The sequence below is a fragment of the Babylonia areolata genome, chromosome 6 (genome assembly GCF_041734735.1).
Source record: "Babylonia areolata isolate BAREFJ2019XMU chromosome 6, ASM4173473v1, whole genome shotgun sequence".
NCBI lineage: Eukaryota > Metazoa > Mollusca > Gastropoda > Neogastropoda > Buccinidae > Babylonia > Babylonia areolata.
In genome coordinates this window covers 9,294,067-9,308,345 of record NC_134881.1, presented here as the reverse complement: position 1 = coordinate 9,308,345, position 14,279 = coordinate 9,294,067, and the positions used below count along the sequence as shown (strand labels likewise).

Below are 14,279 nucleotides of genomic sequence, written 5' to 3'. Positions count from 1 at the left end.
TATAAAATAACCTAAGGCAAAAACATCTGAACTCTGAAGGGCAATCATATGTTCACTTGCTGAAGAATGGTTCTATTTATAGTGTACATAAACTCTTAATATTTATACATTTAATGCCCTGAAGATACGACAGGAATTCGTTGACAACAATGAAAACGTTTAGAATAAATTTACAATGCACAAGAGGAACTTTTGTTCTACAGGTTTAAGTCAGTTGTATTTTACACTGAGTTGTCGCTATGTGATCACCATATTGTGTACTTTTGACCTCTTTCTAGGGGCCGGAGGCCTGGAGATTAAAGTTCTTGTTCTTGTTCTCTCTCTCTCTCTCTCTCTCTCTCTCTCTCTCTCACACACACACACACACACACACAAACACAGAACACACATACACACACACTCTCTCTCTACCCCCCCCCCCCCCCCCCCCCCCCACTCTCTCTCTCTCTCATCCAAGGAAAATGAGTTGCATTTTGTCTTGTGTTGTCCAGCTCTTAGTGATATCCGACAGAAGTTCATTCCTTCAAAATATTACCAACATCAGTGTGCCTTTAAACTAAGTTTGCTAATATCATTTATTAAAGATACTGAACTTTGGAATCTGTCAGCTCTTATTGCAACCTTTATTTAAATTCAGAGATAATTTCTGAACAACAACTCATACATCCATTTGAGGTGACCATTGATATGTATGTACAACATTTTGATATGGCTGTGATGAGCTTGTATGTCCATGTACCTTCATGGGGACCTACGACCTATTCATGAATAAATGATTCTCTCTCTCTCTCTCTCTCACACACACACACACACACACACACACAAGCTTGCATGTTTGCACACACACACACACACACACACAGACACACACACACAGACACACACAAACACTTGCATATTTACACACACACACACACACACACACACACACACGCTCATGCACATGCACACACACACACATATTTACACACACACACACACACACACGCACACACACACATACGCACATGTGCTTGCATGTTTGCACACACACACACACACACACACACACACACACACACACACACACAAACACTTGCATATTTACACACACACACACACACACACGCACATGCACGCACACACACACACACACGCATATTTACACACACACACACACACGCGCGCGCGCGCACACACATACGCGCATGTGCTTGCATGTTTGCACACACACACACACACACACACACAAAAACAAACAAAGACACACACATGCATGTTAGCGCGCGCGCACACACACACACACACACACACACACACACACACACACACACAAACACACACAAACACATGCTTGTATATTTGTACACACACACACACACACACACACACACACACAAACACACACAAACACTGTCAGAGGCCAGCAACACAACACCAAAAAAAGCTTCACACTTACAGGTGTCCACAGCCTCTGCTTCATCCACACACCCTGCATCCTCAGTGCTGTTGAAGCAACCTGCAACTGAATTTGACACCCCACCCCCCAAAAAATATATATCTATATCTATATATCTTTGTATGTATATTGACAGATAGACAGATAGATATGTATATATAGATATATACTTCATATAGATAAGATAGATATATAGATATAGATATACATGTGGAGTGATGACCTAGAGGTAACGCATCCACCGAGGAAGCAAGAGAATCTGAGTGTGCTGGTTCGATTCACAGCTCAGCCGCCGATATTTTCTCCCCCTCCACTAGACCTTGAGTGGTGGTCTGGACGCTAGTTATTCGGATGAGACAATGAACCGAGGTCCCGTGTGCAGCATGCACTTAGTGCATGTAAAAGAACCCACGGCAACAAAAGGGTTGTTCCTGGCAAAATTCTGTAGAAAAATCCACTTCAATAGGAAAAACAAATTAAAAAAACTGCACGCAGGAAAAAAAACAAAAATATGGGTGGCGCTATAGTGTAACGACGCACTCTCCCTGGGGAAAGCAGCCCTAATTTCACACAGAGAAATCTGTTGTGATAAAAAGAAATACAAATACAAATATTTGAAATAAATAAAATAAATATTGTTTTGTTAAACAATAAAAGATAAATAAATCTGAATTTTCGCTGCTAGCCAGCAGCTTGGTCACAGACTTCGCTCATAATAGGTGACGCAATGTTATTTTTTTACGTCATCTTCCTGGACCTTACAATTACATGACGTCTTCTACTACGTAAATATATCATATTATTCTAAACATTCCTTCAATTGTCTATATATACATCTCTCACTCTCTCTCTCTGTATCTCAGTGATCGGGTATAACCACCACCATGACAAACCAGACTGGTAACTCCACAAAGTCAGGGTTCACAACGAAAACCCATGGATGTTGCTTCTCGTGTTCAGTCCAACAAAAACCGTCCCAAGGTTACACATCCTTATATAAATTAAAATAAAACACAGACATATATGTATAAATAACAGACATTCAAACTGAATTTAACATTTTGTTGTACATGGCCATGTCATTTTCACGATGGTAGTTCTGTAGTACGGAGGAAGTTTGTACTTTAAAAAAAAAAACAAAAAAAAACCACACACACACACACAAGAAAACAAAACAAACTGTGGTTTCTGAAATACCATTCACTTTCAAGTTTCATAAAGAAGTGTCAATGTTTAAGACCATACAGATCCTTCTTCTGGGAGTGTGATCAGTGGAAATAATTACAGTGGAAATTGCAGTAGAGTAGTGTGCAATAATCAGTGATGCTAATAATCTACTGTTCATACTTCTACTTGCAGAGTCTGAGTCTGTTTAATGCACTATTGGCGTAATGCCCTTTAGTTATGGTCAAGTTGTTCGATCAAAGCTGAGGTCTTGCTCCATGGAAGATGGTGTGGCTGGAGGCATGATATGGGTTCCTGGTGCTGTTCATCATTTTCTTTTTTCTTTTTTTTCTTTTTTTAATTTTTCCTGCCTGCAGTTTCCTATTTGTCTTTTCTATTGAAGTGGATTTTTCTACAGAGTATTGCCATGGACAACCCTTTTGTTGCCGTCCAATGTGCAGCAAGCAACTAGCGCATATTAAAGAACCCATGGCAACAAAAGGGTTGTCCCTGGCAAAATTCTGTAGAAAATTCCACTTCAACTGGAAAACAAATAAAATTGCAGGCAGAAAAAAAAAGGTGGTGCACTCAGTGTAGTGATACACTCTCCACTGAATTTCACACAGAAGAAATATGCTGTGACGAAAAGAGTAATACAACACAATATACGAGGGTCATTCAATAAATTAGGTGAATTTTTCGGTATAAGGACTTCTAATACAGATAGCTTACTTTTTTTCTTTTTTTTTCAGCGTAGTCTCCCAGCACTGTCACACACTTTTCCCATCTGTGCACAAGCTTCCGTATTCCCTCAGCGTAAAAATCTTTGGACTGATGTCTCAGCCAGTCGCTCACAACACTTTTGACTTCATCGTCACTTTCAAACTTCGTGCCTCTCGTGAACGCTTTCAAGGGAGCAAACAGGTGAAAGTCTGAAGGGGCAAGGTCTGGGCTGTAAGGGGGATGAGGGAGCAGTTCCCAGCCCAGCTCGTTGATGGTCTGCACAGTTCGGGCTGCTGTGTGAGGCCTTGCATCTTTGGCACCCACCGGCAGCTGACCTTCGAGTAGCCAGGGTCATCATGGACAATTTTGTGTGCTGTCCCAACAGATAAGCTCAAAGTCCTTGCAATGTCATCCACTGTCACCCTTCTGTCAGACTGAATGAGGTCATTGACTGATTCGATCACCTCAGGAGACCTCACTTCTGTAGGCTTTCCAGACCTGTCTTCATCCTCAACACTGCTCCGTCCTTCTTTAAACAATTTAGCCCACTTGTAGACATTTTTTCGGCTGAAACATGTGGCACCATACACAGTTGACATTCTCCCATGAATTTCAACTGGTTTGCACCCTTCAGCAACCAAAAACTTGATAACTGACCGCTGTTCAATCCTGGAGCATGCTTCTTGGTCGGCCATCTTTGTTAATCACCAAAACTCTCAAAGTTTTTTTTAATCTGCAAAACAAATTAAATCCATGTGAAAAAGAAGTAAAAGGGAAAAAAAAGAAAAAAAAGTAAGCTTCTATCTGTATTAGAAGTCCTTATACCGAAAAATTCACCTTATTTATTGAATGACCCTCGTATTTCTGTTCATGATGTGTGACTCTCATATTTTCTTCACCAGACCTGTATATATATATATATATATATATATAGCTCCAGGCATGGAGTTTGAATGGCCCAAGAACAATGCCTTTCAGCAGTCACGGTCATATGACATGGTCCCATAAGACATGGTCCCATATGACACAGCCCCCTGAAGCTTTCAGCATGATTAAATATGAAAAAAAAAAAACCAAAGCTGCATTACCTTCTCTCTCTCTTCTTACCTCAGTTCTCTCTCGTTCTTTCATGTGTGTGTTGGGGGGGGGGGGGGGGGGGGGGAGGAGTGAGTGAGTGTCTGTGTGTCTGTGTATGTGCGCGCATGTCTTTTGTGGTGTTGCGTGTGTGTGTGTGTGTGTGTGTGTGTGTGTGTGTGTGTGTGCGTGTGTGCACACGTTGTGTGTGTGTGCATGTATGTGTGTGTACTTGTGTGTATGCATGGTGTGTGTGTGTGGAGAGGGTGGGAGGGAGAGGGTGGGGGGGTAGTGGTGGAGGGAGGTATATGTGGGGGACAGGAGAACTATGTCAGTATATGTATGTGTGAATGGGTGTAATCATGTATGTGTGAATGCATGTATATGTGGGTGGGTATGTGAAAGTGTGTGTGTGTGTGTGTGTGTGTGTGTGTCTGTGTCTGTGTGTCTGTGTGTGTCTATGTGAATCTGTGTGTACATGCATACATGCAGGCATGCGGTCTTCCGTTGTTGTTTTTTTAATGCTGCATTGTAATGTAATGTGCTAAGAGCTCCCATGTGGAGAAACCAGACATCAAGCTCATACATAATGTTCTTTACTATCATTGTTATTCATGCTTCACTTCTTCTGCTACACAGTGTCACATCAGGGAAGCCTTCCTTCATAGCACAGCTGGCTCAGAGTGAGAGAGGACTGAGCCGAGAGCTCCATCTGGGATGTGAGTTTGAATCCTTGGGGGCAAAACACACACAAAGAAACAACAACAAAAAAAAAAAAAAAAAAAAAAAAACCCTGCCTGTTATCATTCTCGCAACCAGTTGTTCTCATTCTCGCAACCCACTCACCAAAGTTAATGTGCTGCACTTTCCCATGGTGTCAGCTTAGTGTCAGATTGACTCCCCAAGACCCTTTCCCCCTTCTCTCCCCAGCACCCATCCCCACGCCCCCTTCCTGGGGTGGTCATATCTTTTTTTTTTTTTTACTTTTTGTTGTTGTTGTTGTTATCGTTGTTGTTGTTGTTATCACATGATCGTTAAATTTTTATCTGCAGCTGTTCAGAGTTGCCCCAAACTTCACTTTGTAGATTTGGGAGAAAAAAGAAAGCATTGGTTATGAAGAATTTTAAAGAAATATATACATGGCTAATAATCAATCAATTAAAAAAAAGGAGGGTGGTGTGGGGGGCATAAACAGTTAAGTGGATTTGCTGATTTTTACACAAATATACATAGAAAACAAAATGAAAAAAAAAGGGGGGGGGGGGAATAATTAGGTTTTTCTTTATTGCTTTGATTTTATTCTTTCCATTGTCACACACACACACACACACACACACACACACGTTTGCACACATGCCCACACGCACACACACACACACACACACATATGCACACACACACACACACACACACAAAAATACACGCACACAAACACACACACACACACACACACACACACACACACAACCCCTGAATGACCCAGACCAAATGATTACACAGACCCACTTTTGTTTGGCCACAGGAGTCCAAAACAAAAAAAAACAAAAAAAGAAAACCCAGCTGGCAGTATGTTAACTGCACTAAAAGTGGGGACTAAGAGTGAGAGGAGCAGAGGAGGGGGCAGAGGGAGGGGGATGTGGGAGAAGGTGGGAAGGGGGGGGGGGGTGGTGAGCTTGTGACTGATATTCATCCATTCCAGCTGGCCTGTCTGGACAGTTTCACACAATGGCTGTGGTGTTGCACATGATGCAGGGTTTGGCTGGGTTGTGTTGTTTTTTTTGTTCACTTGTGTTTGTCCTACTTTTCCTCTCTCCCTTAGGTAGTGTGTGTATGTGTGGGTGTGGATGGGTGTGTGGGTGGAAAAGGTGCAGGGGGGGGGGACTAGGTAGTATATCAGTTGTGTGTGTGTGTGTGTGTGCATATGTGTGTGTGTGTGTGCATGTGTGTGTCTTAATGTGCATGTATTTGTCTGTGTGTGAGTAGGTGAGTGAGTGAGTGAGTGGTGAGTGAGTGTGTGTGTGTGTGTGTGTATGAAAGTGCTTACATGCACAAGTACATGTATACTCAACAATAATTGTTAGTAGATCCACATACCACCATGTGCCCTTGTCTCTGAGTGTGTTGTGTGTGCGTGCGTGCGTGCGTGCATATGCGCTATGTGTGTGTACGTGTTGAGTGTGTATGAGTGTGAGCAAATGTTTGCATCCTACTCAAAGTGCATGTGCTTGTGTGATAAGTTTCAAGGAAATGTTATCCCTCTACACACACACACTGACACATCTAATACATACACATGAGTCTACAGTACAGTATAATTATGTTTGAGCTGAAAAATGTGAATAAGTTATATAGACATACACTAGTTAACTGCATGTACTCAAACACTTTACAAAAAAAAGTAAAAGCTTTCTGTCTTACATGTGTGCCTTACCTGTATTATCATCAGTTCCATTGCATGTCACATACACACAGGTATTGTTGGTCAAGCAGCAGTCAGCTTTTACTTCAAGAGAGGTACAATCTGAAAATCAACCAAGGAGTACGCGGCTCTTTCAGTTTCAAAGTGTCAAAGAGTGTTGACTGATCCAGGCTTTTTGGTTCTATCAGTTGAGCGGCATCATCAGATCAAGATATTTCAATTATTGCTGTTTCTGAATTTTTTTTTTTTTTTTTTATAATTATTATTGATCCTGATGCTTTTAACCTCAAGAAACAAAAAACCCAGATCAAGAAAATAAATGTAACTGATCAATTTTACGTATTCATAACAATTATATTTTTATTATCAAATGGGTCTGTTAGCAAACAGAAGACTCATCAAAGCGACAGAAAAAGGGAAAAAACTCTATGACAAATTTATATCAATGTCCTAGTTCCTTTTCCATGATTAAAATGATCTCACCAATCTTGTCAGTAAAAGATGTGTATGTGCAGTGTGTATGACTGAAAGAAAAGAATTTATAAATAAGTCAGAACTCACTGTGGCTAGTCAAAATCTTCTGGGTACCATTTGTTTGATCAGTCACGATATACAATTTTTACTGACAGCAATAACAACATTGACAAGAAGTGATTTTTTTTTTTTTAATGCAGATATATATGCAGACAGCCATCTCATTTCATTTTATATCTATATATATTATATATTGAGAGAGGGAGACACACACACACACACACACACACACAGTGAGAGAGACAGAGACAGAGAGAGACACAGAGATGTTCATTCAATCATTTATATTCTTTTTTCTTTTTTAATTTATTTATTCATTCATTCATTTATGCTACTGTAACTGGCAATCACACTGACAGCAAAAACAATAGCAAAGAAGTGAACTTTAAAATGCAGATAAGCTGACAGCCATAAAAGGATTTGTCTTATTTTATTCTACATACCATATGTAATCTAAAACTGACAATCACACTGACACTGACAACAAAAACAAAGAAGAATACGAATACGTAGTGATAAAAAAAAAATGCAGACAGGCAAAGAAAGATGTATCTTATTTCAATCATGAATATCTAGTATATCTATATCTATATATATATACAATGATACATACAATGATACATACATACATACATATATATATATATATAGAGAGAGAGAGAGAGAGAGAGAAACTCGGCAGACCACACACACACACACACACACACACACTGTATGCAAGGTACACTGTATCCAAAGTTCATTAATATCACATACATTTTCAGATTTTGTCATCATTCATGTACATCATGCACTGCAATACGTAAATATGGGTACCTATCTCATGTAGACAGGTACGTAAATATGGGTACCTATCTGACATAGATAGGTTCGTAAATATGGGTACCTATCTCAGACTGGATGTACGAGTGTGATGCTGCTTGTTGGTAATGAGAATAGTTTGAAATCATGTGCTGTAACTATTTTCATGTGAACAGTGAGGAGCTGATTGAGAGGAAGCTGTGGAAAGTGCATCCAGCAGAAGGGACATCACATTCGGTGGCGGATTCCATCATGCCTTCAAGTTCAACATTTCTACGTAAATTATTTCAGATCATTACGATATCTGCTTTGATTTGTTTCTTCAAAGAATTCAGTACATATTTCTAATCAAGATTTTGTCAGCTATCACATAACCATACTTATTTGAGTGCTACTGGAACTACAGAAATTGAGGAGTTATGAGAAGAAAAAAAATTATTAAAAAAAAAAAAAAAAAAAACAAAATCAAGAAAAAAGTTATCTAAATGAATAAAAATAATAATTTTGGGGGATATTTTGGCCAAAGAACAAGGCATGTGAGGCACTATAAAAAAAAAAATCAACAATCATTTAAAAAAAAAAAAAAAAAAAAAAAGAGCACATGCTGAAGCTGAAGCTCCATGACATGCATGCAACTGAGGCCACAACAACAAAAAAAAAAAAAAGAATAAAAAAAAGAAACTGGGCAAAGACCATTAGAACATACCTACTGGCCTTTTCTCTATTTCATTCAGTTTCTCTGAAACCCTGGCTGTGCTCTCACAGTCACAGTCACAGTTGCACATAAACAACTGACGAAGATGATCAATACATCATGTGAGTTGTCAGTGGTACAATGCACACTGCCCCCGAATCACTGAGGACAGCAGCTGTTCACACTCGGCAGCTAATTTGCTAGTCTCCTGGGCATTGATCTGAACCTATGGCAACACCTGGAGGGTAATTTATAATAATGAAAAAAAAAAAAATTAAGAAAGAAAGCATATATCTACACTATTTGTGAGTGTGATATCGTAAAAGCCAGGGTCTAGCTGTTACATTGAAGGGTTTACGATTCAAATCAGAACACTGGGTGAATAGATCTATAAGAATGTCAAGTAAACAGAATATTATCAGATTTCCTGTGAAACACATAGGAGATAAAACAGTGGGATATATATTTTAACAACATAATATGCTCTTTCTTTCTTGCTTTCTTTGTGTGTGTGAGAGAGAGAGAGAGAGTGTGTGTGTGAGAGAGAGAGAGAGCATTTAGGGGGAGCCAGGGATATTTTTGCTTTGGATTATTCCTTGCTTGTGTGTTTAATCTTTCTGAATCTTGGCCATCCATAATACTGATGAAAAGCTTAGTCAATACAATTACTATCATAACCCAAAGGACTCATGCAGTAACAGTGGCATATCAAGAGAACAAACACTATGTGTACAGGGAAAACGTAACTTTTTTTTTCCTGGTGTTGTTGTTGTTCAGAGATAATCACAAAACACAGTGGAGCATCATTATTCTGCAGTTTGACATTAAGTTCCTGGGTGCACACACAAGAGAACATAGACTTACCACACATGCAAACACACACTCCAAAATTCACAACAAAATGTCCAACTTACAAAATCTGAAAGTGAGCACAGCCCCTGCCACAGTAGCATCCACAGCCATCCACCTCATAATTATTAAATATATCAAATTATACCTATTTCTCTGCATGGGTTAAAAGTGTTTTTGACTCACTTGTGTAAACAAAGTGAGTCTATGTTTTAACCCGGTGTTCGGTTGTCTCTGTGTGTGTGTGTGTCCGTGTGTCTGTGTGTCTGTGTGTCTGTGGTAAACTTTAACATTGACATTTTTCTCTGCAAATACTTTGTCAGTTGACACCAAATTTGGCATAAAAATAGGAAAGATTCAGTTCTTTCCAGTCATCTTGTTTAAAACAATATTGCACCTCTGGATAGGCACAAAATTTTTTTTTAAAAGAAGCCTAATTATATGCAAACTGCATTTACTGTTATATTTATATTTTTTGTATTCTCTAAACTTGCCACTTTGACCTCTTATTCTGACACAACAACAAGAAGAGTCATTATTATCATTTTTTTTTCAAACAGGAACTTCTTTTGCTAAGCATGAAATTTTTATTTATTTTGCAAACGTTTTGGTGCAGATAGTAAAAAAGGGAAATTACTCTGTAATTAATGCTAGGGGACTTGATTTATCACAAGTGAGTCTTGAAGGCCTTGTTATCCTTGTTGTTTTTGCTTTTTGTTATTGATTTTCTCCTTTTTATCCAGCTCAGTTAAATTCAGTTGAGTACACGTTTACATAATTCATATGAATATTAGTAATCATGCTACAACTTATACGGCACTGGAAACACAGTTTCAAAAGTAAACTTGTGAAACACTTAATATAATATAGAGAGATTATCCCTTCATCAAAACTTCAGGTACATCTGGTTGCATCATGTATATGCATGTTTTGATGACGTTTAAGTACATACCTTCTATTGATAAATTTGTCACATGTGGTCATGTGTGTGTGTGTGTGTGTGTGTGTGTGTGTGTGTGTGTGGTAGTGGTGGTAGTGTGTGTGTGTGTGTCTGTGTGTAAATTCACAAACTGAGCAGGCAAAAGACAAATACTTAATGCCACAGATCATCCTATCACAACTTAAGTAATTATCTATTCATTTTTCAAGAAATCTTGCTACAGTGTTACCATCCTGACTGCTGAATCTTGATGAAATGAGATCAGTGTGCCATGAGTTTGAAGAGCAGAACTTTATTACTGTTGTGTGCTTATCAGTGGTGTCTTTCTCTTTTTTTTTCTTTTTTTTCCAACATTTTTTATTCAGACAAAGGTTTACAGATACAGAATTTATATGTTTTGTGCATTAGAAAGTATAGGGTGAGCATATAATTAAGTTCTAGGTACTGACAAATCCACAACTGCAAAACAATATATGTTAAATGGCAAAATTCCAAGGTAGCATTGTATAGCTTAATCTTGTATTAAACAGTTATAAAGTGTCCATTTTTCCACAAACTTGTTATATTCCATAGTTATGTTAAAGGCATACTTGTCTACTTCATATACCTGTTTGAGGTCTTTTTTTAACATTTGCAGTGTTGGTTTCAATTTGTTGATTCTACATTTGTATACATAGAATTTAGCTATCAATAAAATATATGAGAAACATTCATCAGTTTTCATTTTGTTATGTCCAAAAAGCACCAGTGTCATTCAGGTTAAGTCTATCACAATGTAAAAACTTTTCTTTTAAATATCTCACAAACTCCTTCCAAAAATGCTGTACATGGTTACATTCCCATAGATAGTGCAGAATTGTATCTCTTTCTTCCTTACAAAAATTACACACATTTAGATATTATCTGTCATTTATTTTGCTGAACAAAAGCAATGCAATCCCAAGAGGAACTTCAAGTACAGAGAGGTGACTGACAACCTGCACCCAAATTCAGAGACGCCAACCCCTGTCAAGTGTTTGTAGAAACAATCAGGAAACTTGGTCAGAACATTCTGAATTTGGTAGGAACACTCGGACTCCGAGCTGTATCAGTAAACATATTTCATCTACAAGGCATACAAACACATTTTTTAGTGTATGTTTGGTAAAACTTCTGTTCCCGCCGCTGCTTCTTTACAGCTGACACATTTGTGGCACTGTGTTGCTTCCCTGGTCTTTGTTCTTCTTGTTTCTCACAATCAGAATTCATGGCTGACTTCTCTGTTTCGAGGCGCTTGTTCCATCCTTGCACTCCATATCTTAATCCACCAGACATAGATGCTGTTTGACCAAGATGCAACTTGACTTTTTAGACACATTCTCTCTTGTTCAGGCAAATGATCAAACTGACTAGTCCACTCAATGCTTTTTCAGTGTAAACATGCACATGATTACCTGAGCATCATCATGTGAGACCAAAGACAGTGACTGCCCTGGTCTCCTGATTGATAGGTCTGGAGCGTCTGGGTAATGTTACAACAGGAAAACATGTGACCATGCTATGTAGTCGAAAATGAACTTGTTGGAACAATTTTGACATTGGTGTAACGTTGGAACAAACTGTGACTGAGCGAAACAAAAAACAGTGAAAATTCTGTTTTATTTCAGTGAGGTCACAGACCTTCCCTGACAAATGTACTCAGCAGCAAGAGTTAGAGGTTAACCAAAAAAAAAAAACCCCAAAAAACCCAACTAAATCACATGACCATTCAAAGCACATGTGTACAGTGGCATGGGAAGATGTGCAGAAAAGAAATGTTATGAATGTACATGGATCCATGCGATTAACTCCACAACTCTTCAACAACTTTTAAAAAATGATCCAAAATATAAAGAAGAAATAAATCATGCTGCCCCCCTCCTCCCCCCCCCCCCCCCACCCCCCCCACACACACACACAAACATGATCAGAGAAAGAGAGAGAGATTCTGGGGGAGGTGGGCAGAGAGAGGTGCAGAGGGGAGGGAGAAAGGGTTTTTTGGGGTTGTTTTTTGTTTTTTTGTTTTTTAATTTAAAAATTATATATATATATATATAGTTATAACTCTCTTTGTATTACAACAAATAAAACAAAAAGTCACTGTTGAGTTCAGTTCAGTTACTCAAGGAGGCATCACTTCGTTCTGACAAATCCATATACACATTACACCACATCTGCTAAGCAGATGCCAGACAAGCAACGTAAACCAACGCGCTTATAGGCCTTGGGGAAAAAAAAGTCACACACTGACACAGAACACCAATTAAGACAAAAAGAAACTCCGAAAAAGACATTCAGTTCACATTTACTTAAGAGTTACCAACTGAGAAAAAAACAAAAAACTACATTGTTTAAAATTGGAAGAAGCGGATAAACTGAGAGCGATTCTGTTCTAATGTTCTCAGCCTTCTGATTTCACTTCAGTATCACTATCATTGTATCTGATGACCAGTATTAATTTATAACATGCAGGGGATAAGTATGGATGGCAATTTCCGAGAGAGAAAAAACACACAAACAGAATCTCTGTAACACGGCTGATTCAATATCAAATGAATGAACAGATTTCTTTCCAGCTCACCTTGTGCTGCTGAAAAAGAAAGGTGTGTCGCGAGCAGAAAGCAGACACAAACAACAACCGCTACGATGGATCTCATGTTGATGCCGATTCAACGTCGATGTTATAAAATATCGAATACAATGGGATTCGTGGATAATGACTGGTAACTGCACTTTAACTGAGACTGTAGTCACCCTTGTTGATCCTTTACGTGTGTCACAGTCAACGACCAGATGAGAGGCTGCGGCAACTGATCGACAATCTTGAAACGTGGACACTTGTCTATTTTTATCCCGGTCTGAAAAGAGGATGAAGAGTGCGCTCCCTTGCTCACATGCACTGATGCACAAAACATTCAACAGCCGCGATTGCCTACCTTCAATCGTTCGATCTCCTGTTTTATTATTTTCATTTTTGTTTCGTTTATTTTTATCCCTTAAGCTCCACGTGATTATTTGTCTGTCTTTCGTCTTCGAGCATATGCCTAGCTGCCTACCGACTGTTTATTCTCTCTCTCTCTCTCTCTCTCTCTCTCTCTCTCTCTCTCTCTCTCTCTCTCTCTCTCTCTCTCAGATTTGGTGTTACTGAAATATTTATCCATTATTATCGGAATCGAAAATCATGTGTCCAAAATTTTATTTGTCCATTGTGTCAACAATCTAAAGAAGATGAGGTTCACTTTGAGCTGCATTAATGTCATCGGCGAATAAAAGATTTTCAAGGAGTTCCCTCTATATCTGTGTAAAGCACTCAAAAGGAGAATTAAAGTGTATATATGTTACATCATGAAGAATTTTTGAATGTATGACTTCAGCATTTTACTGTATATCCCCCTTCAAAGGGGCTGTGGCCTCAGTATATGAATAAACCATCTCTCTCTCTCTCTCTCTCTCTCTCTCTCTCTCTCTCTCTCAGATAAGATTGATATATAATTATGATGGATTAACCAAGGTGTTGGGAACGTAAGCGCTTTTTTTTCCACAGATGTTTTGCAACACACTTGTTCATCGATCGTGGGTGGCAAAAATGGAATACTCACATTCAAAACCGCACCGGTAGTTATCA

The 14,279-nt window shown here is 38.8% G+C and overlaps 1 protein-coding gene across 1 annotated transcript in view; it reads right to left on the bottom strand.

Moving 5' to 3' along the window:
• LOC143283277 (uncharacterized) overlaps positions 1–13,454 on the bottom strand; it is a 34,974-nt gene extending 21,520 nt beyond the window's left edge. The window contains exons 1-3 of the mRNA XM_076589460.1: positions 13,236–13,454; positions 6,831–6,920; positions 1,439–1,504 (exon numbers count right to left, since the gene is read on the bottom strand). Coding sequence (XP_076445575.1) covers positions 1,439–1,504; positions 6,831–6,920; positions 13,236–13,311 — 232 coding nt within the window. The 5' untranslated portion in view covers positions 13,312–13,454. The remainder of the gene's footprint in view (positions 1–1,438; positions 1,505–6,830; positions 6,921–13,235) is intronic.
• Between the last annotated feature and the right edge of the window lie 825 nt (positions 13,455–14,279).